The sequence below is a fragment of the Thunnus maccoyii genome, chromosome 17 (genome assembly GCF_910596095.1).
Source record: "Thunnus maccoyii chromosome 17, fThuMac1.1, whole genome shotgun sequence".
Taxonomy (NCBI): domain Eukaryota; kingdom Metazoa; phylum Chordata; class Actinopteri; order Scombriformes; family Scombridae; genus Thunnus; species Thunnus maccoyii.
Genome location: NC_056549.1, coordinates 11935269 through 11959556, shown reverse-complemented (window position 1 = coordinate 11959556; position 24288 = coordinate 11935269). Strand labels below are relative to the sequence as shown.

The 24288-nt window shown below is 39.2% G+C and overlaps 1 protein-coding gene and 1 long non-coding RNA gene across 3 annotated transcripts; both read left to right on the top strand.

The window, feature by feature from the left end:
* Positions 1-10526: 10526 nt before the first annotated feature.
* LOC121881809 lies at positions 10527-14721 on the top strand. 2 transcript variants are annotated; one of them, XR_006091915.1, is made up of 3 exons: positions 10527-11482; positions 11997-12110; positions 13583-14721. It is a non-coding gene; the product is annotated as an uncharacterized LOC121881809 (long non-coding RNA). The 2 variants fall into 2 exon arrangements; XR_006091914.1 differs by lacking the exon at positions 10527-11482 and having other exon boundaries at positions 11765-12110; positions 13583-13706; positions 14113-14721.
* Positions 14722-21039: 6318 nt separating this feature from the next.
* fkbp3 (FKBP prolyl isomerase 3) lies at positions 21040-24269 on the top strand. Its single transcript, XM_042390074.1, has 7 exons — positions 21040-21183; positions 21571-21672; positions 22097-22198; positions 22302-22437; positions 22924-22991; positions 23082-23179; positions 23307-24269. The coding sequence occupies exons 1-7, from the start codon at positions 21079-21081 to the stop codon at positions 23359-23361; spliced, it is 666 nt and encodes a 221-aa protein (XP_042246008.1). The 5' UTR covers positions 21040-21078; the 3' UTR covers positions 23362-24269.
* Positions 24270-24288: the final 19 nt, after the last annotated feature.

Genomic DNA, 24288 nt, shown 5'->3' with positions numbered 1-24288 from the left:
TTCACACTACATGTGGATGTTTTTGTGGTTTGGTGAAAACAGGCTGATCTACTGCTGACCTCATACAAACATTAGGGTCAACATACAGGTCCACACACTTACACACACACACACACACACACACACACACACACACACACACACATCCATTTACATCCAAATATGTGTGGGCAGATAATGCTGCAGAGTTGTATCATCTCGTTATGGGAATGAACTTGATCTATAGCTCTTGAGAGTCTAATTCTATCCCAATAGAAAAGTTAGATGTTTTTTTTTTTCTTTTTGCCTGTATGTTTTGTGTGTGTGTGTGTGTGTGTGTGTGTGTGTGTGTGTGTGTGTGTGTGCGTGTGTGCACTGCTGCGTATCAGACAATCAGGCAGAGAAGTGTGGGAATAATTGTAGGTTTTGACTCTATTATTGCAAAGAAATGAAAGTGATTTCTCATAGTCAGAAGGGTTTTCATGCTTTATATGTCATAGCCTTAAGAAAAGGGGAACATGAAAGAGAAAAAAGCATACTTCAGGAGATAGATCCAAAGCCTGTAAGATAATTCAGCTATTACTTTAGGGAAACTTAGTTAAGTTAGCCTTTTCTTTCTGCCTTTTTAGTAACATACTTTATGTCAAACTCTGTATCTTTGTAATATTTCTGTCTTGAACATGGTCATTAAATGTATTAAGGTGTCTCACCATCCCTTGCCATCCCATTCCAATTTACATCTGAAATCACAGCTTTTCTTAGAGTTTCCTCCACTGTATCTTCATTTAAGAAATATGGCTTCTGGCTGCATAATTAGTTTAAAGCCATCGGAAACCCAAATCCACAATAGCCTTCTAACTATGTAATTTAGGGTCTTGTGTACATAATAGTAAGCATCTACAAAGTATTAGAAATTAGCTTCAATCCAAATTCAAAATATTGTCATTTACGTTTTCATAAACTTTCCAGGTGTGGTTATGCTTGGACATTTATTACAAAAATTAAGTAATTAATTCCATGAACCAATCATTTCACGTTCTTCACCCCTCCCACCTTCCTTCGTGTTCTCAGCAAAGTGTTTTGAAACACAGAGAAAGCAGCCCCTGAACTCACGGCTCACGAAACTTGGATCAAACTGTCAAACTAGGCAGTGCTGATGAAATATGAATCAAGATTCTGTTACTGCATTGCCTATTTCTCAATGCCTCAAATCTTTTCAGATATGTATTTAAGTGTACTTTTTAGCTGTAATATGAGAGAGTTTGTGACCTGCCCGCCGTGTTCAAAACGGATGAGCCAAAACCGAGCGCCGCCCGACTCGCAGTACCTGCCAGTAGCAGGTCATGAGAAGTGGTCTGTTTTTGTTTTTGTTTTTGAAACTAGGTTTTCTAATAGTTCTAAACATTTATTTCCACTCAGATGTTTGTGGATGCTTAATAAGACACTCAACTTTGATATCATATATGCATTTTAACTATTTCAAGCCAGATTTCTAGAGGCTTTAAGAAATCTTGTCATTTGCATCCGCCTTTAAATTATTTTTCCTGCCAGAGCTTCTTCAAAGCCTTATGAATAATAAGATAAATCTCAGCGCCACGGAGATCGGATATCGGACGTTTAAGCATATAGCGCTTTGTTTAATGCAAAGCATACTGTGAAACATGTTAGACTAATGCAGACTCAGTGTACACTCATAGTGAGAAATGAGTGACTGTTTAATTGATACTATACTTTGTCCATATGTGGGCTGTTATCCCAGCAGCCTGCAATTATTGATGAATTACCATATCATCAATATTTAAGTGATCTCTCACTTGGTAACCAAAAAAAGAAAGATTATAATAGGCTGCAATTTGTAAAATATTCAGAGAAGAGAGCTCTTGGACCAGCTCTGTCTGTGGTGAGGGAGTAAACGTTCCAGAGCAGCGTCTTTTTTTTTCTCCCATTTCCAGGAGGGCAGTCGTCCCCACTGGCTCCGGATAGACAGGGGAGTCAGACGTTTTGAAGGACAATTGGCAACTTGTGAAAATTTAATCAGGGCCATGAATTAATCAATAAAAGGGGGAGGATAAATGAAGCAGGCGCATGCACCTAAATGATGGGAGGGGAGGCCCCATGGCCTGCTGCAACGCTTACTTCCTGAATAAATCATTTCCTGTGAAGGCCTGGAGTGTCCTGTGGATCAACTGCTCCCAGACTCAAAACCTTTTCCCTCCTGAATCTCCACTGTGTGGATCTCAAGGCCATGACAGAGAGCGGGGAGCTGAGTCTGTATATTCACCTTACCAAAATAGCTTCACTTAGAATATTTATCAAACGCAGCACAGTTAATTTCTTAAGGGAGACAATTTGGGGGAAGCTCTGCATGCCAACGTCATGCAATTAAGCCTTAAAACCCTGTGTATGTGATTGCTATGTACTGTAGCATGTTGGGACTTAATTGTTAGGCTCTTAACTCACTGGGGAGCTAGCTTAATATTTTTCTCTGTCCATAGGCAATTCACTTTATACTGTATGTGTCATGAGTATAATTACAGACTATACCTCTGTTTAATACATTGGCATGGAACCACAGGAGGCTGATGGGTTTTAACAGTCGGCTGTTGGAGTAATTATGCAGTTTGAGGGACTTGATTACCAGCTTGCACCACTGAGATTGTTACAGTTTTGAGGCCAGCCACTGTAGAAAAAGTAAATATCATCACACACTGTCATGAGTGTTAATAGCAAACCTTAGATCTTGTGTAGTGTGAGGAAGCTGCACAGCTGATCACTCAAAAACACGTCAGCTTTTCCAAGTAAACCTAACTGTTTCCTGTGTTCGAGGTTGACTGGCACCCTGACGGGCTGCACACTAAGGCTCCACACAGCAACACTTACAAAAAGAATCATCCCGCAGTTCATCTGTAATATGCATTCACACATATTTGGGTTGACTTCTCTAGCCAAGTGAATGTGAAATCGAAATGTGAGGGCACCTGGCGTGGTAATTGGTAACTCAAGCCCCAGCAAGAATAAATCTGCACAAACTAAGTCCACATCAATTTGAAATTGCATGCTTGTGGAGAGAGTGGGGAAGAAGAAAACAGACAGAAATATTGTATTTTAGCTTTCATAGATAGATAGATAAGAAAACAAAATTTAACCTTTTGTGCCATTTGGGTGGTCGACTCACAAATAGAGCACGAAAGAAGATGAAAAGAAGCAAAAATGTGGGAGAGAAAATAAGAGAGACAGGTGAATAGAGAATAAAGAGCTACCACAGGGGAGAAAGTCAAGTGTAAAAAAGAGAGAACAAGAGAGAGAGAAGCAAAGACAGAAAGACTTAAACTGGCGAAGCCAACCTCGGCTTCCCGTTGGCACTGAAGTGCGCTTGGATCAAGGTATGAGTCTAGGTAACCAGCTATAGCAGCATGGAGTCTCCTGGGCACAGTTCTCTTCTATCTCATCCTCAGCACTCAGTGGAGCACAGCAATCGCTCCTCTCCACACCCTGCCACAGATCTGCACCCGCGATTACACCCCAAATCAAATGAGTCTGGGACTGAGGGATGGAGGGAGGGGAGGGGATGGGAGAGGGTGGGGGGGGGGGGTTAGAACAGGGAGAGAGGTGGAGAGGAGACAGGGATGGTTTGGCAGATGTGCATACAGATTTATCATGCCAGCTCTGGATCTGAGTGGTCTGAGAGTGAAGCACATTGAGTGATTTAGAATTCATCTAAAGCCTGTTGGTTTAGAAAGGGCATTCATGCAGAGAAATGACTTGAGCGCTTCTGCAGAGATTTGGTATGAACAATAGTGCATATACAAAAGATATGTCCCTTGAAGCCGATGCAACAATTTTTCACAGTTTTTTATGCAAATGGCATGCTGAGATCTACATTTCAGCCACACAAAAGGGGAAACTAGGTTGATACCCTGTGAAGACAGAGAAGGAAAGACAGTTGAAAATTGTAATAGTAAATGGTAGATCACATTGGGCATTTATGATGGCAGACAAAAGTCTGGCGGTGGAAATGGTGACTGCAACAAGAAAAGGAGCCGGAGGTAAAATACTTAAACCATTCACCATCCGCTACTACAGATTTTTAAACAAGTGCAGCTGCACTAGTCAATGTTTTTAGAATAATTAGTCAATTTAGTATGTGTGATGGGAAAAGTGTCTTGTAGTGACGAACCCACAGAGAGTTGTCACCCAATTTATCTATGGAGCGTTTTAGTATCTTTTAGCTCATTGTTTTGGTTTCACAACTCCCAACTTTTACTTTTAATTCACTCTCACTGTTCTCATCAACCCTGTTTCCAGCCGCACTAGGTAGCTGTTTTATCTGTTGTCTATCCAGCATCAAATGGCAAACAGACAGTTAGCACCTACCTGGTGAACACAGTGGAGCATTTGGCAGCTAAAGAGACAGAGCATAAATTCATGAGATGGCCAAAAACACGACTCCAAATGAATGTCAGTGTTACATCGCTGTTTGATCTGAGTCTCATAACCTTTGTTTTTTTTATGGAACTCTAGTGTTGCTCCAATATATGCTGAATGTACAGTACTGTGTAAAGGTTTCTGGCACTAAAAGTAAAGTGAGGATGCTTTCAAAAATAATGTCATGAATAGTTTTTATATTTCAACTAAAAGAGTGCACTCAATAGAGTGCAGATCTTTGCCAAACAGGGATTTATTCATATCGTATCTTTGCCTAACTTTAGTGGGCAGATGCTTCAGTTCAAGATGAGACCAGTCTTGTTTTTAGCCTAGCTGATTGCCAAAAATGCCTTTTGCTATGTTGTAACACATATCGGAAAATGCCAAGGCCTTTAAAACAGCACCAGTTCTCCTCAGTATACATACACACAGTCTTTCAAGGTACTTGGCAGGTAGGTTATCTCTGCATCTTGGAGAACTTGTTACAGTTCTTCTGTGGATTTAGGCTGTCTCAGTTGCTTCTGTCTTTACATGTAGTCCCAGACTGGCTCCATGATGTTGAGATCAAGTCTCTTTGGGGGCCATACCATCTGCTGTAGGACTCCTTGTTCTTGTTGTTGAAGATAGATCATCTAAACAACAACAGCACGAAGACACGCATAAATTGTATGTTAGCCTGTTTATTATTTTGATACATACAATTTATCTTTGTATAGAGGACATCTCGTTAATTGTGTTATACTTTGCTATTTTTTCAGTTTCACTCCTGACTCATAACCACATGTACATAGAGTCTGGTATAAAATACGGAGCTGAAACGCTACATGCTGACCCCCGTGTCATTTGTATGGAGTTTGGGTGGCTGTCTAGTTGGAGTTATAACACCTTGGGGAAGACAGTACACATACAGTTGAGTAAATGTAAAATATCAAATCCTAAAGCAAAAAGTGAAGCTCCTTTATTCAATACTAAAAGTATAAGTTCTGCCATTTCTCTTTTCTTCCAGTGTCCCCTTTCTGTTTAGCCACAACATTTCATTCACATCACACCTGACATTGTTGCTTGTGATAGATGGCTCTGCAGTTATTCCCCAGAATCACCATCTACAGCATCCAGTAATAATATGAATGTGTTCTAGAAACTGATGAGAGGAATTGCTCAGTTGAATGGATAAACAATGAATGCATTGTGAGGAACTCACACAAGGGAAATCATTGCCTTTTAGGAGCAGACGGGTGAAAGCTAAAATTGTCCCAAACTACCACATCATTCATTAAGTTGGCCCTCACCGGCACTCTCATTTTGAGAAATAAGAAGGCTGGAAAGAGCCTCCAAAAAGGCAAGGAAATGTTTTTGTATTGTAGAGCCCGATGACAGAAATTTTGTAAATTACAACGTTCTCTAATATTGCAGAACACTTTATCAATTTACCACCTTAATCAAAGAGTATTAAGCAGTGAACTCATTTAGGATCCTAATGGCCTGAGGTTAGAAGCTCTTCCTGAGACTCTCAGAGCTGGCGTGGTATATTCAGTACATTCTTCCCAACTGCAGCAGGGAGAAAAGGCCGTTATCCGGGTGGTTCGTATCCTTAATGATTCCTTCACTGCTTTTCCCAAAAGTCCACTATCCGCTCCTTAGTCTTGCTGACGTTCAGGAGCAGGTTGTTTACCTGACACTAGCGGGTCAGGTCCTCTACTTCCTTCAGGTAGGCCTTTTCATCGTTATCTGTGATAAGGCCAACCACAGCTGTGTCGTCAGCAAACTTGATTATTGTGTTGGAGTCAAAAGTGGCTGCACAGTCGTGGGTGTACAGGGGAGTACAGCCGGGGGCTCAAAATGCAGCCCTGAGGTGCTCCGGTGTTAAGGATGAAAGTAGAAGAGGTGTGTCTACCCGACCCGGGTCTCATTTGATTGACAACAAAAGGTTTGTCTGGGAGATGCGAAATGTACCCTCAAAGCTAGAACTAGCCACCAGCACAACATTTAATGTAATTTACGGTAGGCTTATATTGTGTTCATTTTGTGAAATGTAATGTAATATCTTTTCTGTTTACAGCATTAAACAGGATATTCAGTAAGGTCAAATATTTCAACCATATTACCTCTTTTACTCCTCACTCTAAAATAGTTTTTTTATTAGCAAGCTAACGTTAGCTCTCAGTTGACTCAGCTATGTTACACACCATTACATCTGGCAGTTACTGAATGTAAATATTTAATAACAACTATACGTAAGAACTAGTTTATGTTGTATTCATTTAGTGATGGTTAAATCTCCACTTACACAAACACTTATGTTTCAACTAGGCTAGGTTTGAATTTAGGAAGAGCTGATGCAAATGACTCCAGTGAAGTTGACAGCACATATTTTCAAATGTGAGCAAATTATATCTTCATCTTCGGGTAGTTGCAGTTTAATTTTCAGTAATATCTAACGGCAGTAATTTGACATATACTGTATATGAATTGGTTTGTGGTTTTGCACGTGTGACAGATAGCATCGAACTCACAACAGAATGTTTTAATTAGTCAGAGTAAATAGATTTTCTTCTCAACTATAGGCATTGCTCACTTGTTTGTAATAGTGTATTATACTTTTGCATTTTGCATGAAAGCAGAAAGTAATTATAAAGCATTATGAGCAAATGAGTCTACGGTTAGGGATTTTGACTCACTGTTTTGACATTGAACAGGCCTACCTCTAAGCAGCTGAGAGGAGTAAATACTACAATGCGAATGACTCAAAGTAGAAATGAAAGAGACAGCAGGGTGACTGGCCCATTGCACTCAAAAAAGAGACGTTCAAAACAGAGCTTTTCTCTGTTTTCCTCCAGAGAGGGAGAAAGAGGGCAGAAGGTGTGTTATTCTGTGTGAGCGAGGCAGAATGAAGAGATGGGTAGTGAGGGGAGATAAGGTTCATTAGAGAAGGTGCGCAGGAACAAAGCGTAATCTCCATTTTAACCTTACCTTTAGAGGAAGGCCACAGTTGCTGCTGTGATAAAGGACTAGTGCAGCCCTAAGCTATGCACAGAATACTGATTAATCCCCTACAATTTTTATCAGGAGATGTCAGCTAATGCTGCGATGGTGAATCGTACTCAGCTGCTGTGGCTGAGGACAATTTTTCTCTCTATCTATCCCTTTCTCTTCCCCTCACTCTTGTCCATTCTCTCAGTCCATCCGTCTCTCTCCTCATGAGGGGAGAATAGGCGCCTGGGGCCTTTGATGGCGTAAGGGGGCGTTAGTATTTTGATATCAATCTTATAAATCTGAATTTAATGACCCGATGTGCCCGGACTGCGGACATTTCTCATGGAATCCTCATATGAGGAATAAAGCTAAATAGGTTCCCTGAATTCACATTGACTCATTCAGACAGAAGATCGCTAACTTGTGCATTACAAACTACGGTGACGACAACCCCATGTATTTGTGTTATCGACGTATACTACACCTTGCCAAATGTACAGTACAGTAACACAAAAGAAGGCACCTTTTCCTGACTCACTATAAGTGAGACAGGAAAAGCAATAAGAGATTTGAAAGGTGAAAGAGGAGGAAAAAAAAGAAAGAAAAACCACAGAAAGGAGAGATGCTTCAGAGGAAGAGTGACTGAGCCTCAGCGGGAGTTCTTACCGTCCTTCCCTGTTTCCTTCCACCACCACCTCCTCCTCCTCCTCTCTTCCCTCTCTCGAACTGTCTCTCTTGATGGATTGGCCCATCAGTTAGAAATAATTAGGATGAGCTGTAGTCTTGTCTTGCTGAATGCAGTATCAGCAGGGAGCAGGGTCAAGCCTTAAAAGCAGAACTCCACCCCTCCTTCACTTTATATTCCTATGGGGGGTTTTGCACATGAAATTGCATCATTCTACTTTATAACTCGGATACCTTGGTGCAGGATCATGCAAAGGCAAGCAGTTAAAGTGAAACAGCTGATTTCACCTGCTTCCTTGTGGAAAGTGTACGTGTATGGCATGTTGCAAGCGTTATTTCCACCTGCATAAGTGCCAGCCACAGCTCAAGCAAACATAACACGCACACAGTTAATGCACACAATATATCCTGACAGTGTGTTAATGACATCAACATCCTTGCCTGAGCCCGAAGGCGTCATCACATATGTGTTTTTCCCTACTCTCTTTTCCTATATTTTCATACATCATTATGTAGGGAATCACTCACTCTTCAGCTCACTCTTCAGCTCACTCTTCAGCAGATGCTCATGTCCACTAGAGGCCACTCCTCAGGTCTGCCGATAGCTGATTAAATCATTTTATACATATACCTCTCAAGTGTTTCCTGTTTATTACACTCCAACATACTGTCATGATAAATAGTTAAGTCGCATCATGAGACCGGCGTGACTCACAGATCAGGTGTTCCCATGTCGAATCAATAATATAGACAATGAATGATGGTGATGTAAAGAATCTGTACTGAGTGATTGGTATAAATAATTGGTTGATTCAGGATATTTAATTTTAAATTTAGTTGTAAATCAATGTTCGGGTTAGTTCAGAAATACCTTTTTCGAAAACGCGACTTCAATAGACAGAGAAAATCTACCACAGATTTCTATAACATGAAGGATGTGAGAAGTGGGGGTTTTTTTCTGTCTCTTTTATTGTTTTCAGCTTTTCATCTGAAATAAATTTTTACAGCTGCTGTTGCAGTCAGGCACTTCCCAGAAGGGTTTAAAGGAGGAGGTTTGCATTGATATATCTTGCTACACTGGTTCCAAGTAAATCTAGAGTATTTTTACATCTTGGTCTCGGTAATAGTTAAGTTTTATCAAAGCTTTTTTAAATCTAGTTCAGACGACACTTTAAAGCTGCTCTAATCAATATTTTATATTAACAATAGATCAGGAGTCCCCACAGCTCTACAGAGCGTTTGAAGGTCTTTCAGCTAATTTGGTTTTAAGGCCTGCAAATTTACTGTCTTGGTTCAGTCTCACATCAGTGTAGTTTCCAGAAGCAGCAGGCTGTGATCAACAGTACAGGACCTGATCAGCACCAAATGGTTGACAAAGTTAACTGAACTGAACTTACATTTGACAGGTGGCCCGGATGGACATCAAAATAAATGCTAATATTGCTCTGTGTCTGCTGGATGTATAAACAGGCAACTGATAGTGTAACTGCTAAAACATTCGCTATAACAACTTTAAAGGTGATAATATGTCAGTGTTGTGTTTACAGCTTATTGTGCTGCCCCCAAGTGGCCAAAAAATCAATGAACGCATATTTAAAACTTAATTCATGACACACTTTTTTGTGAGAGATGATTATCTTGACCTGTGAAGACAAAGTTATCCATAGGAGAGATTGCATTATAAGGCCGTAAATTCAATGTGATTTTTCACTTCGCTGCATTTTCAATCTGTGACACAGAACTAAATTAATCAAATTGTCTCTGTCTGTGCCAAAACTGGGGATGCCAAATAGCCTTGCCCATTCCTAATGACACCTACCTCCTCTGTATGGGTTGTTATTACCATCCTAGGACACTTCAACCTGCCTACTGTATCTGCAGCCTCCCTCTCTGTCCTTTACACTGATGAGCCCAGGGCCCCAGTGGGCCATCTCACCCCTCCAGATAATGGATTTTTTTGTCAGGACAGAGTCTGACCTTCTGCTAATACAAGTGAACAATGCCATAATATCAGAGTCTTCATCATCATCATGATTGCCATCTCCCTCTGTCTCTATTTCGTTTTATTTGGAATGCAAGACCAAAACAAAATGGTAAAAATGTTTGTGATTGTTTTTTGATTTTTTTCACTCCCACGCTTTCCCTTGTTCTTTGTTCGAGCAATTTATTCTCTTAGATGAAAAGTTCATACTATCTTTCCTCAAGTTTCTCTGACAGACATTGAACCTGCCTCATCCACCTGACGAAACTTTGCAGAAACTCAGACAGACAGTCTGAGACAGTAGTTCACAATTCATTATTCAAAAACGACCTTTCTTCATCCTCTTCTTTAAAAGTGGCACGTTCATGAATTTTGTCAGATAGACAGATTGGTTGGCATCTTCAAAAATGCAAGGTGGTAGAGGTGCCACAGACAATCAGACGCTGGCACTTTTCTCTTCTCCATTATTGAGATGAATAAAACCCTGAGAGTGAAGGAGAAGTGCGGCACAGCATGGGGGGCTACAGCGTGTGAATGGTTGGGTTTGTGTCTTTTGAGCCTTTATGACCAAAACGCAGAGGAATGAGAGAGGAAGGCACATAAAACAATAAATGTGTGAGGATTGGTGCGTATGTTTGCGTGAGTAACTGTGCGTGTGCCAGTGCTTGAGTGTTTGCTGAGCCTTTCATGTTCATTACATGGTGCCTTGTCCATGTCAGGCTTCACCTACTGATCAAACTCAGAGTTGGAGTGGCTCAGCTGGCTGGAGTGGACACACACACACAAAAAAGACTGGTCACCTCTTTCATGGCCATTGTGCTTTAATGTCCTGTGGTTTTGCACCAGGTGCATACCCTCAGCATGCACAGGATTTAACACACAGCACTTCATCCCTCAAATGCCCTCGCTCTCCCAGTTTGTCTCATCTTCCTCCAAAGTGCATTCAAGCACACGCATGCACGCTCAGAAAAAAAAGGAAAAAGTGGCATTCCAGGGTTTGAGCTGCTCATGGAGTATAATTTTATTTGCAAACACAATAATGGGTTCATGACTCTCATGACACTATCTGTCACATGTTCGCCCATCTTTCTAATTATGTATTGGGATTCTGCCTCAGGAAAAACCTTTAGGAGGTGTATAAGAAACATGTTCTGTTATCAAGAAGTCGTCTTCTCTCCCTAGCTGTGATGTATTTTACATGGCAGCCACAGTGAAACCTGCTTCATCCTGGTGATGGAACCGAAAGGAGGAAAATGGAATTCCATCTATTGAACGCAAACCCATTATCAATTACACAAAAACCCCTCAGCGTGTGTGTATGCCTGTGCGTGTATGTGTTCTTGTAAAGGAAAGGGGTTGCTCGAAAATGCAATTCAATCTTGGACAAAATATGTGGAAAAAGTCGCTGCATCCCAACTTTGAAATCACATTCTGCTTAGTGTAAGTAGAGCAAAATTGCTTGGTGTTTTTCCTGATAAGGCAAGGTAAGCTGTTCTTTTTTTATGACTGAGAAAAACATTTAGCTCAATTGTTATTTGTAGGTTTGAATGTTTTATGAGTGCAACAGTCTGTTAGTGCCAGGCCATGCTGAGTATCCTGGCATGGATTTAATGGAGGCTGAAACAGGCAGTGAATCACTTTGGTACACAAATTGCAAATACGTTAAAGGAAGTTTGTAAGATATTCAGCCACAAAACAATGCAATTCAAAAAACAATAAAAAAATAAAATCAGCATACCATATGTTAAAATAATGAACAAATCAAAAATATCAAAATCAGTAACAAATGTGCCCAAATTCCCTTTATTCTGTTTACTCCGTTATGCTGCGCAATTTTCACATCCAAATCAAGTTAGGCTGGGAAAAAGCTCATAATCAAAACCATGCAGTCTTGACATATGCCTTTCACTGTCACTTAGTTCTGCCTCTGACTCAAAACTCTTCCTGTATTCAGTATTCCCTTCACTATCACCATCTATCGACCATCTACCTCCTGAGGTTTTCCACCGAGAATTGCATGAGCTTACAGCATGTAACACTGGGGGACATGTGTGAACGTCATCCCAAGGTTGGTAAACACAAATCAAAGCTCCATTTGGTGATGGATCCTTGGGATAAGGGCGGGGAGACTGGATGATGAGTGTCTGGGTGAGATCAGCCTTGATCTCAGCCTATTTGGCCAGAAGGGATCACTGGACATAGGGGTGACTCAATATCACTGTAGGGGTTGACATCATGTCACGTTCGGTTGTGTTTTTATGTATTTATGAATGTGTGATCATGTGTGAACGGGATATGGACAGTGTATCTTCACTTTCATCCTCATTTCATCATCAACTGGATATGTTTCATAAAAAATTGTTTAATACTTGCCTGCACAACCCTGTTTCCTAAAGATTACCTATATAAACTCATTTGTTTAGCCACTTATGTTTTGTTGGGAAAAGCAGTTGCTGCCTTTTTTGAGGGGAGGGAATTTTATGCCTTTATTATAGCAACAGTAGAGAGATGATGAGGAAATGAGGGGAAAAAGAGAGAGATGGGGAACAACATGCAACAAAGGTCCAATGCTGGAGCTGAACCATGAACATTGCAGTTATGTGACATGAGTGTCAACCAGTAGGCTACCACAGGCATACCACAGTTGCTACCTTGCTGGCAGCATTTTGCCACATCAGCATGCTAACATGCTCACGATGACAATGTTAATATAATGATGGTTAGCAGTTATAATGTTTATTGTTCGCCATGTTAGTTTAGTGTATCAGCATGCTAACACTGGCTAATTAGCACTAAGTACAGCTGAGGTTGATGGGAATGTCTTTAGTGTTGCAGATATGCCGCCATAAAACATAATATTGAACAAATTTTGACCTGATAATGGCACTTGAGGATAGGTGAAGGAGCCACCAAAGTTATCACAATTCATCCTCAGTGGGACATGAATGTTCATACCAAATTTCATGGAAATTCATGTAGTAGTTATTGAGACATTTCACTCAAAACCAAAAATGTCGACCTCATGGTGGTGCTAGAGGAAATGTTAGAGGATCACCAAAGTCATTAGGATTCAACCTCTGGGGACCATGAATGTCTACAAAATGTCATGGCAATCCATCCAGTAGTTATTGAGATATTTCATTCTGGATCAGAGTAATGAACAAATTGACGACATAACCAACCAACAGTCCAACATTGCCATCCCTAGAGCCATGCCAAATTTTCAGAGCAACCTCCCACTGCTGCAGTAATAACATAATAATAATAATCTGTATTTTTAACTGTATTTTTAAGGCATAAGAACAAGTAAATGATGAGCTGTGGCAATGCAGTGTTTTTAATGTATAATTCGTACAGAGGATGCAGTCATGGATCTCATTGTTTAAATGCAAACAGACAGCGTGAGAGTAATGTGAGGAGACAAGAGTTTGGGGAGCATGTGGCTCAGAAGTCTGTCCCTTTAAGCCCTGCAAGATATCAAACTGGGACCAGTTCCAATTGAAACTTCAAATCCATCTTTTCTCTTTGGTTTCTAATTAGCGGTTAACAGATGATGCGTCCCAGAGACAGAAGGGAGAGAGCACGTAGTGGTGTACAGCAAAGCCTCCGGTGACTGATACCAACCCTTATGCCACCCAGTTTTCGTGATTTTGAGGTTTTTCAGGTGAGCGATTTCCCTTTTCCTTGGCACGCCTCAGATCGAGGTTGGGCTGATCTCAAATAAACTCTTAATAAGCCCCATTTCACGGCATGCAGCCAAGAGATTAGATCTGACAGGGCAGGCGTGGGCTAGTACTGAGACTACAGATCTGCAGGCTAAGCTCTGGATTGGAAATGTTCCAAAGCCTGGTGCAGCTTGTTGGATGGAGAGAAATGATTGTGAGAAATTCCACATTCCCTACTGACCAACCCACCTGCTACACCACACCTTAATCCAACCTTTACTCCCCCCCGAGAGACATGTTTATAGGTGTAAGTTTTATGGAAAAAATTAACAGTTCCAACTTTCTCGCTGCCAGATGTTGGGAGGGCTTTCAACTGCTGACCTATACCACCTTTCCTTATGACAGAGCCCCCCGGAGATGCTCTGCCTACATCGTATGAGGTGCGAGCCATTGGTTTGAGCTACAGCAGCATATGAATCATCTTCCATATGAAGCTAAAGAAATGTTCTCACAGCCCAGGGCACAAGCAGGTGAACTCAGCTTGCCATATGGCTTAGGGGGAGCTTATTAGGCTTTGAGCAGAAAACACATTATCCACAGTGGACCAAGGCCACCGAGAGATGATTTCCATTATGAAAGCCTTTAATTCCACTGGTATGAGTAGGCAGGGGTGAGGGGGGTGTTAATGTGGAAAAATGCTTGAGGAAAGGAGCTGCACACTGCAAACCACTTGGCTCGTGCTGGGGTGGATGATATCTTCAAGGCCTGTCTACTCCTTACTGGCATTGAAAGCGAAATGTGTTGTCTTCGGCTTTTTTTTCCCCTGAACACAGTTTTGAAAGTAATTACATGGTTGATAATACAAATGGCCATCTGACCTCTCTGACTTATCTTTTTCTCTTTTTCCATGTTGCTCTCTGAATCAAACTTACCCCCAGGATGTTTGTACGTTTGGTGTCATGTAAAAAAAAAAAAAATGCTGCAAACAAATACAAGAGAAGTTTAATGAGGAAACTCAAGGCCTGCAAATGAATAGATTTAAAAAACAAGTTTTAAAAAAGGAGTAACATTGCTGTCTTTAGTGTTGATGACTATGCTCATATCTCCTTTTGTCCTTACACTGATTTCAGTAGTAAACATTATAAAAAGGCTGATTGATTTAATTTATGCTAGATCTAGCCACAGTATCAAGTAAATCTGTAGTTCAGTCAGAGACACAAAATAAGTGAATTTTTTTTAAAAAAAAGACACACAAGTCACCTTATTTGGGTGTAGTCACAAAGTACTGTATAATTATGCTTCCTTTTGTAAAATTTCTCCCAAAAAAAGCTGGAAAATGAATGGTTAACAGTGCAGAATAACTCCCACTATTTTTTCTTTTTTCACATACCTAAAATAACATCCACACTGGGAATTTTTTTACCATAAACTATATATGAACTACATCCACCCAGACAGTGAATTGTTGACTTACTGGCATAGCAGCGTTGCAAACCTTATTTTTCCCTCGCCATGCACCTGTCCTTTATTTACACTGTTATGGTATTTATTATTGTTGTGCTCTTCAACAGGATGAATCATGGCCATTTTCCCTCCTGTCAAGCCTTATTGTAAACCTCATATATTGAAAATATCAATCTTTTGTTACAATAATGTGGAGACAAACCTGCTTCACCCATATCAACGATGTGCACATACTACCCCCTTGAGGCCGCAAGTTGTAACTGTATTCAGAATACATGACAAACTCAGTGACCCTGATAGATAGATAGATAGATAGATAGATAGATAGATAGATAGATAGATAGATAGATAGATAGATAGATAGAACAAGCCTACTCTACCTTACTCATTTGAACATCCATGAATATAATGTATATGTAATGCTGGCAACCTTAGTTTAAGGTTGTTCTCATGTTTATAGATTTGTAATTGATTAGGAATTCTTTTTGATCACTCTAATCTGGCACTTGTCAGAGACAACATATTTCACCGTCAATGAGTTTTTATCATATGTGGGCTTAATTTACCTGGTTGAAGAACATTCACCTGCTTTTAATAATCAACTAACTATGAGTTCTGTTAGGATATGAGAGTTCGCCAAATTATTATTACTTCAGGAGGGAAAGATTGTCTAACTCAATACACCCTAATGTTATGGTTAAAGATCCCCTCCAGACTTGTATATACAGTTTGTATCGTCTGCTTCAGATAATAACTTGTGTCCAATATGGTCATTCCACAAAAACAAGTTCAATTATCTTGTTAAAATCCATAAATCTACTCCTTCTCTCATTAAATTCATTCCCAGAATCTCTGAATATACAAACATTTTTCATTTCAAAGGTTTAACTAGTAGACACAAGATGTCTCCTACTTAACTGAAAAGCCCATTCTCATTGTATGTGCACTGGAGTCTTCAAGTTTCCACATCACTTACATACTGGACCATGATTGGCTTCCAGACTAGTTGTGATGTCACAAATCATGCTACACGCCTTAAACTCAGAAAACAACCTTCAAGTGTCAAACTCTGCACTTACATCATTCTGCACAGTGAAGCTCAAACATCCACCTGAAGGTAAAAGAAAGAAGAAAAGAACATTTTGAGCGGAGTGGGACATTAAAATGTGACTATACTAGTATTAACTTTATGACAAATGTACAAATGTTGTCTGCTGGCAGTGCAAGATAACACACTTTTTCCCAGGGGAAATTATAACTTGTCATAGCAAGTAAAGCACAGGTGTCACTAATAACATGAACACCTGCTCTGTTCAATTAGAGCATCCCAGCAAGCCATGACAGTGATCGTTAGTGTTATTAATTACACCTGTGCTTTTCCTGTTCTGACATGTCAAAATATGAAAAAGTTCTAACTGTGATCAAGATCAAGGTCACTTGCAATAAAACAGTGCTAAACGCTTATCAATTCACACATAGCTATTCCTTAAACTGTTGAAAGGATATAATGTATATGCATTGTCTGAGCTTTAACCACAAAATGACAAAAAGGCTGTTAATAAGCATTTGACTGACAGTGTGTGTGCTTGAACTGGGTGTAACTAAGGACATAGTTCTGCAATATAACTTGAGGATTATATTGTTTTTTCGATCTCAGTGCTGAGAGGCACATTTTAGAGAATGTGTATTACTTGTTTGTGTAACCTGCAGATGTGAAGAGCTCTCAGGAGCTGCATCAAATTAGATTCCTCGCTCGCTTGATATGTGAGCTCATTTAAGCGCTGCAGCTTTGCATTCTTAGGAAATACTTCATCACAACGCAATTCACCAGACAACAATCCTCAGTCGCCTTCTCTTCTCTCCTCAAACTTCCTGTGATGCAAGTTTCCTCCAGACACTCCAGACGCGCTCCTCATCCCCAAAATGCAAAAGCAAATATGATTCTGGCAGCATAAAAATGAAAACAAACAGAAACAGAGAAGGGGAAAAAAAACAAAAAGGAAAAGAGAGATAGAGAGGCCCATTTGATTTGAGTTATTTTTCTGTTTGCTACCTCACCGTTATCTCGCAAAGTACAGAATTGTAAAATGATTTCAGTTCCTCTGAGGCCGACTCATCTCCACAGTTTGTGCTGTTGTGACTGTCTTTCCTTCATGAGCGACGAAGGAGATGAAATGAGACATCGGAGATTTCCTCTAAAGAGATAATTAGCCCTCTCCTCTTCCTCATGAGCTTCTCAAGCAGCGTCACTGTTGATGCTTAGTCAAGGGTAAGAAAAACTCTTCATGACCCTGTTCCACTACTAGGTATAGTGGTGGCAAATCATCATCATCATCTCACATCTTTTCAAGGTTATTGATGAAGAGAAGCTATCAAGGTTATTTACGAGACATATTTATGCAGGTCTTTTCATGCTGGATCTCTCTCACCGTCGACGCATGAATCCGAGATTTACAGTCTGACAGCAGGGTGCACAGAGAAAGGCTGGGTGATGCAACAAAGATGAGATTGACATGTTAACTCTGAGAAAGGCAGCAGGAGGCTGCAGACTGACAGAACTCATGAGCCTCTATCAATGGTAACCTGCCTTCATGCGACTTCTCATCTAGAATAAAGCTACTTGTCTTATAGAGCCTTGTTTCTCTGCCGAAAATGAAAAAAGAAACGGCACCTATTGTTGGATTATGCAATCAGACTACTTCTGGAAACAGACTAACCTCTATAAAAAAGTTTGACTTGTGTGCAATGTTAATAGTTTCTAGCATCAAAGTGTACCTGTTGTGTTTTCTAAATGTAACATTAGTTTTTATGTCCATATAGGTTATGTAAAAAAAAATTGGAATTCAGTGGCTATATGTAGTCATTGAAAATTTCATATTCAATCAGACACCCCGCGTCAGCTATCAGTTTTGCAGAAACCTTAATTACAATGTCTAATCCACTGTATTTGCCTTGAATTATTTCACAATAGAACTTAATGTAATGAACAGGTGTTTACAATTACAATTTATTTTTGGAAATTTGATTTGATTTTGATGGTTGTTACATTTGTAGATTACTCACAGTTATTGCAGCTTCTTTCTTTATACGGACATAGGAAAGGGTATCCTCCGCCAAAGTTAACTGGGTGAAGAGTGAGGCACTGTTGTGTGGTTTTATGGGGGTAGGGTGGACCACCACAGTTGCCAGGGAGACTACAATGGAGTCAGGCAGGAGTTTAGGTGCTAGAGGTGCTAAAGGCTGGGTCAAGAATATCTTGGAGGAGGTTCTACCTAAGGCTACCTAAGGTCCCCAAACTAGCAAAATAGAAATGGCTTCTCCCCAAAGTTTCATATAGATGTTTCAGGCGTCTGTGAGGTGTGATTTTGTTTTATTTTATGTTTTCTCAGGAGGAGCTGTATCTGTTGTTATTTTTAAGTGCCTTTTTTATTAAAGGCCATCAAAAGTCTTTCTTTTTTTTTTTCTTTCTTGCATTCAGTCTAGGTGAGGCCAACTTTACATTGGACTAGCTGTATTATTGGCACATTGGCAGGTGTAGAAGTAGTCGACAACATGTACAACTTTCACACCTGTAATACTTCTAAATATTACGGTTCACTTTGAAATATGAATACAGTGATAAATTAATGCAACATAAGTGACACCACCTTCCCAATAATAAAGAAGAAGAAGAAGAAGGAGAACTCAGTCCAGAGGGTGGTACTAATGCAACAACCAGAAGAAGAAGAAGAAGAGTTTCTTTAAGGATTTGTAAGGAAGTAAATTATTGAGGATGAATAGAATATGTTATACAACTGTTCCAGTACTTACAGACTGGTCAAAAGATGAAAACACAAGAAGTTGATGACAAATGTATGTTGGAGAATCACATAAGAGATGTTCTAATTGTGGATGTGTGCTAAGAGTGTTCATATTGAAGAATATATTGAATTATTGCTTTCATATTGAGCTAGACTAGAACTGTTTAAATATTATAAAACATATGAGAATTTACAGTTTTTATTTATTCCAGTACACTGGGGACTGCTGGGGGAAAAGATGGACAGATGTTTTGAATCATAAGCTTTGTTGTCTGTCAAACATACTAAGAAAATAAGGTGCATTTCTTGTATGAGAAGGTGCTATACAAATAAAGTTGTCATAAATAAAATCTTAAAATTGACTAATACTTTACAAAGGAAGGCTATTATTAAAGTTATCTACTTATTTTCATGAAATACAACAGGTCACTGTTTTCAAATCTGTTACTTCTAATCATGCTCATATCAGATGCGTGTTGTTTACAGAGAAAAAGATCTACCTTATTAATTAATGTAACATATTTCTCTGTGCCGACTGTTAGCTGAGAACATAACAGAGTTAAGAAACATTTTTTATTCTTTTTTTAGGATTTCTGTAGGATAGGATTTTATAAAGAATCAAGTACCAAGTCTTTGGTTAAAATGTGGACTATATGTATCCCAAGCAGCATAATTTTTGGTTGGAAATATTTAATACAAGTTCACAAATTATCTTTCTCTCTGTCAAACCGTCTGCAGTCACTGCTTTATTCTGAGTCACCCTGACACTTGTAATATCAAATCATATGAAATACTTGAAAATATGAGAGAAGCTTTTGTAACTCTTTTCGTTAGACGCCTGATTCTTGTCAGGCGGAAATCCCCTTGTGTACTTCACTACATATGTGTAAATCTATATGTAAACATATGTATTTACTGTTATAGTTGTCATGTAACATAATTTTTATGTAATGTAAATCAAGACTTTTTATTTTTTTTTTGATTGTTCAGTTTTATAATTACTGAAAATCTGAATTGAAACTCGATATGCTTTGTGTTGTCTGTTTATCTGTTTGGAAACCCAATAAATAAAGTTTTGAGGAAAAAAGTCTATATTTCTCTGCACTCAGGAATGATGGCCAATGATATTGACAACTGTTTTCTGCTCATGTGTACTTAAGTAAAATTTTACTTTACTTGAGTATTTTCATTTTATGCTACTTAATATTTCCACTCCACTACATTTCCGAGGGAAATATTGTACGTTTTACTCCACTATGTTCATTTGACAGCTTTCGCTACTTTTCTGATCAAAACTTGACATAAAATAATGATAAGCTTATAAATTACACTGCATTATTGAAAATTAAACCAGTGTTTTCCAAGCTTTTTGGCTTGTTGGCCTTTACATACAATCTGCATGCATTTGTGTCTCTTTGTCATGTTTCAGATATCTATGAGTTGTTTGCACTTCCACCAAAGAGACATTTCCCCTCACATGGTTTCAAATAGATACCTGTTTATGGTCCAAATAGGTAAAACTCTCCAATATTTCACAAAAATGCAAAGATTAAAGAAAAGTTCTGAAAAATGAATCCAAATTTATGTGGTAGAACTATGTTTTTCTTCTTTCCTACCCAATCTATCATCTCAAAACACCTCAGATTTATCTCATGACCCTCAAAAAGCAGTTCAAACTGGCTCCACCTCGAGCAGCTACAACAATAAAATGCTGCTTATGTATTGACACATCAGTATTAAAAATGTGCCTTTATTAAATGTATTTAACATATCAGTCATAGCCTGATTTTCTGCAAAACAAGTACTTTTACTTAGTTCTTTAAGTAAATTTAGCTGGTGATATTTCTATATGACAAGTCATTAGATAAATTAATTTTTTTTATAAATTAGTCTGCAATATTCGCTGCTAATGTCAAAGTTCAGTCAGACTCTTGACCTTCTTCAGTGACACAATGTTAGTGGTCTAACTTAATTTAACAGGGTAAATGCATGGGTAAATTACATGAAGTTACACACTGGTACAGCAGGTGGCGGTATACACCTTGAACTTATTTGCGATCCGCCGATAAACTGAGAGAAGAAGAAGAAGTTCAGCTCGCCTCTCAAAATGGCGGCTGAACCAACACGGGAGTGGAGCGATGAGCAGCTCAAAAGTGATGATTTACCAAAAAAAGACATCATAAAGTTCATTCAGGACAATGCAGCCCACTCGGTACGTTTATCACTCGAGTCTCTTCGTGATTTACAGTTTGTGTTTAGCTGCAAGTTAAACTGTCAGAGCTCCATCTGAGCTGCAGGAGGCTGCATGGCATCACAGGGTTAGCTAAGTGGAGCTGTTGTGCTTTAGCATGTAGCGAGACAGTAATTACAGCAATACATCATAATGTTTTTATTTAAAAATTTTTTTAAAAAAGTGCTGCACGGTTCAAACATGTATAAGCCACTGCTCACAATCTGAGACAGCTACATTTACAGTTTGACATTATGGATAGTCATGCGTCATTGATTTGAACAAACACGTTCTCATCATCATCATCATCATCATCATCATCATCATCATCCACTAACTTTCTCCTTCTAACTGCTTTTTCTCTTTCAGTTTCTTAATGAACACAAGCTGCTGGGAAACATAAAAAATGTTGCCAAAACAGCAAAGAAAGAACAACTGATCATTGCCTACAATCAGCTCTTTGAAAGCAAAGTAAGTGATGTAGTGATGCAACTAACATCTGTCGATTAATTGATTAGTTGTTTGGTCTATAAAATGTCAAAAAATGGTAAAAATGTCGATTGCTGTTTCCCAAAGCCTAAGATGACGTCTTCAAATGTCCTGTTTTGTCCACAACCCAAATATACTCAGTTTACTGTCATAGATGACTCAGAGAATTTTGACTTTTTTTTCCTTAAAAAAAAAACCCTCAAACAAATTAATCGATTATCAAAATAGTTGGCAGTTAATTTAATAGTTTGCAACTAATTGATAAATCGTTACAGCTCTAAAGTGATGGTAATGTGACTTAATGTTATACATACAGTGATGCTGCACCTATACGATGACTGCCCGTGTGATAAATTAATGAGTGTGTGTGTGTGTTTTTTTTTTATGCTGTCGTTGTGATTCTCAGAGGTTTAAGGGCACAGAGCCAATCGAGGAAGTGACTGAGCAAGTTAAAGCTGTGAAAATTGATGAAAAGCCCAAAGAAGTCAAGACAGAAGTTGTGGACGAGGTACTGGCCCAAAATGATGAATTAATACGTTTTTTTTATTTCTGCTTTGCACACATGCTAACTGTCAACACATTTGTGAACTGCTCCTGTTTCTTTTTGTCAGGGTCCACCAAAGTTCACAAAGTCAGTGCTGAAGAAAGGTGACAAGACAAACTTCCCAAAGAAAGGTGACACTGTGAGCTGCTGGTACACTGGTACCTTGGAGGATGGAACTGTCTTCGACACCAATATCCCCGCAGGTACTTCACCCAAAGTCATATCTATTTAAAATGTTTGCTCCTTCACAGAAGACGGCAGTTATAGTCGGCTTTGGTTGACAGTCGATACAGCGGAGTCCAAATTTGACAAGATTTCACAGTGATAAAATATATCATAACATCCATCGTAGCTTTTTGAACTGATCATGCAGAATAATCGGCTTCTCTGCTATCTGTCTGTTCCAAATGTGGCTAAATACAGATAAAAACAATAGCCAATATTATATTATAATATGATGCAGTTGTCCTGGTTCTATACTGCGCCTTGCCCATGGTACTGACTAGTTGCTGGATGCATGATATTTACTGGGCCTGGTTTTTTCCCCCAGAATAGATCCACAGTAACCATGGGCAGCTTTTTTTATGGTCACAGATGAAACCACAATGGTGACCCTACCTTAGTTGAATATCTTGTGATGAAGATACTGTCCTCGGGTTTAAACCATCATTGTTCTTCTCCCCCTGCAGCAGCGAGAAAGAAGAAGCAAACCAAACCACTGAGCTTCAAAGTTGGCTTGGGCAGAGTCATCAGAGGTGTAAGTTAGTTATTCCTACGTTTTCTGCTCTGTGCATCCAAACTTTTGTCGGTTCTTCAAGATGATACCAGTAAACCTTTGTTTTGACAGTGGGATGAGGGTCTTCTAACAATGAGCAAGGGTGAAACAGCTCGACTGGAGATTGAACCAGAGTGGGCCTACGGAAAGAAGGGTGTCCCTGAATCCAAGTATCCTTTTCTTTGGCACATTTGCATCAGTATTTGCACGTCATAATGTGACACTAAGCTGATTTCAGTAGTGTTTTTCCATTTTTTGCATTGACTCCCATCTTCTCCTTAACTCCAGTTCTACCAGAATCCCACCCAATGCAAAGCTGATTTTCGAGGTTGAGCTGGTGGCCGTTGATTAAACTAACAAACGTTGGCCAGCATGCACTACTTTTCAAGGATGAAGGGAAAAAAAACGAACTTGGTGGCCTTGCTGTAGAAGTCAAAATGGCACTTGGATTGTGTTGTGCCTGGTTCCAGGTTGTCTCCTTTGTCTCATTTATCATTTTACGTACGACAGGAACGATTAAGAAGAGGTCCAGTTATTAAAGCGGTTTGCCCTAAACGTTATGGCATGTCAATAATGTACATATGAGACACCCTTAAACACTTTTCTCTGTACTTTGTTTTGCATGTACAATTTAAATAAATAAACCTGTTTCAGAGATCTTAGTAATTGTAAGGGTTTTCTTTCCTCTCCTCATATTATTTTCATCAACTACTTACTGAACGAGGACATTTAGATTAGCAGTTAACCACACATGAATGGCACGAGGAATAGGAGGTCATCCTATGCAATAAAATAATTTCCTGTATGACTACATCTATGAGCACTGGTCTTTCTCAAATGACATTTTTTATTACCTTTATCAACTGAGCTATGCAGGCAATGAACTGCAAAGATTTGTCACTAGTTTTATGTACAACTTAAATTCACTGTTTGAAGGAGCATAATTATATACACATAAGTGCAATGCTATTAGAAAGCAATTTCAATAAAAGAAAGGTAACACCTGCACACTCCAAGCAAAGAAAGTTTAATCTAGAGTTTCATCCCCTACTCAGAGCTTCATCAAGTCAGAATATTTGATCTTAACGTCACTACCATCTCTGTTCAAACTCTGATAAAGATAAATCAAACTGTCCAGCATTACCATAAACTGTCATATGAACATTTAAACTTACACCTTTCCTACAGGATCATGTACTTAAAATTAAATGCAGGTCTTTGTAAAGAAATGGCAAATAGCTACATGTTTGATTTTAGAAACGAAAAAAACTTCCAGTGG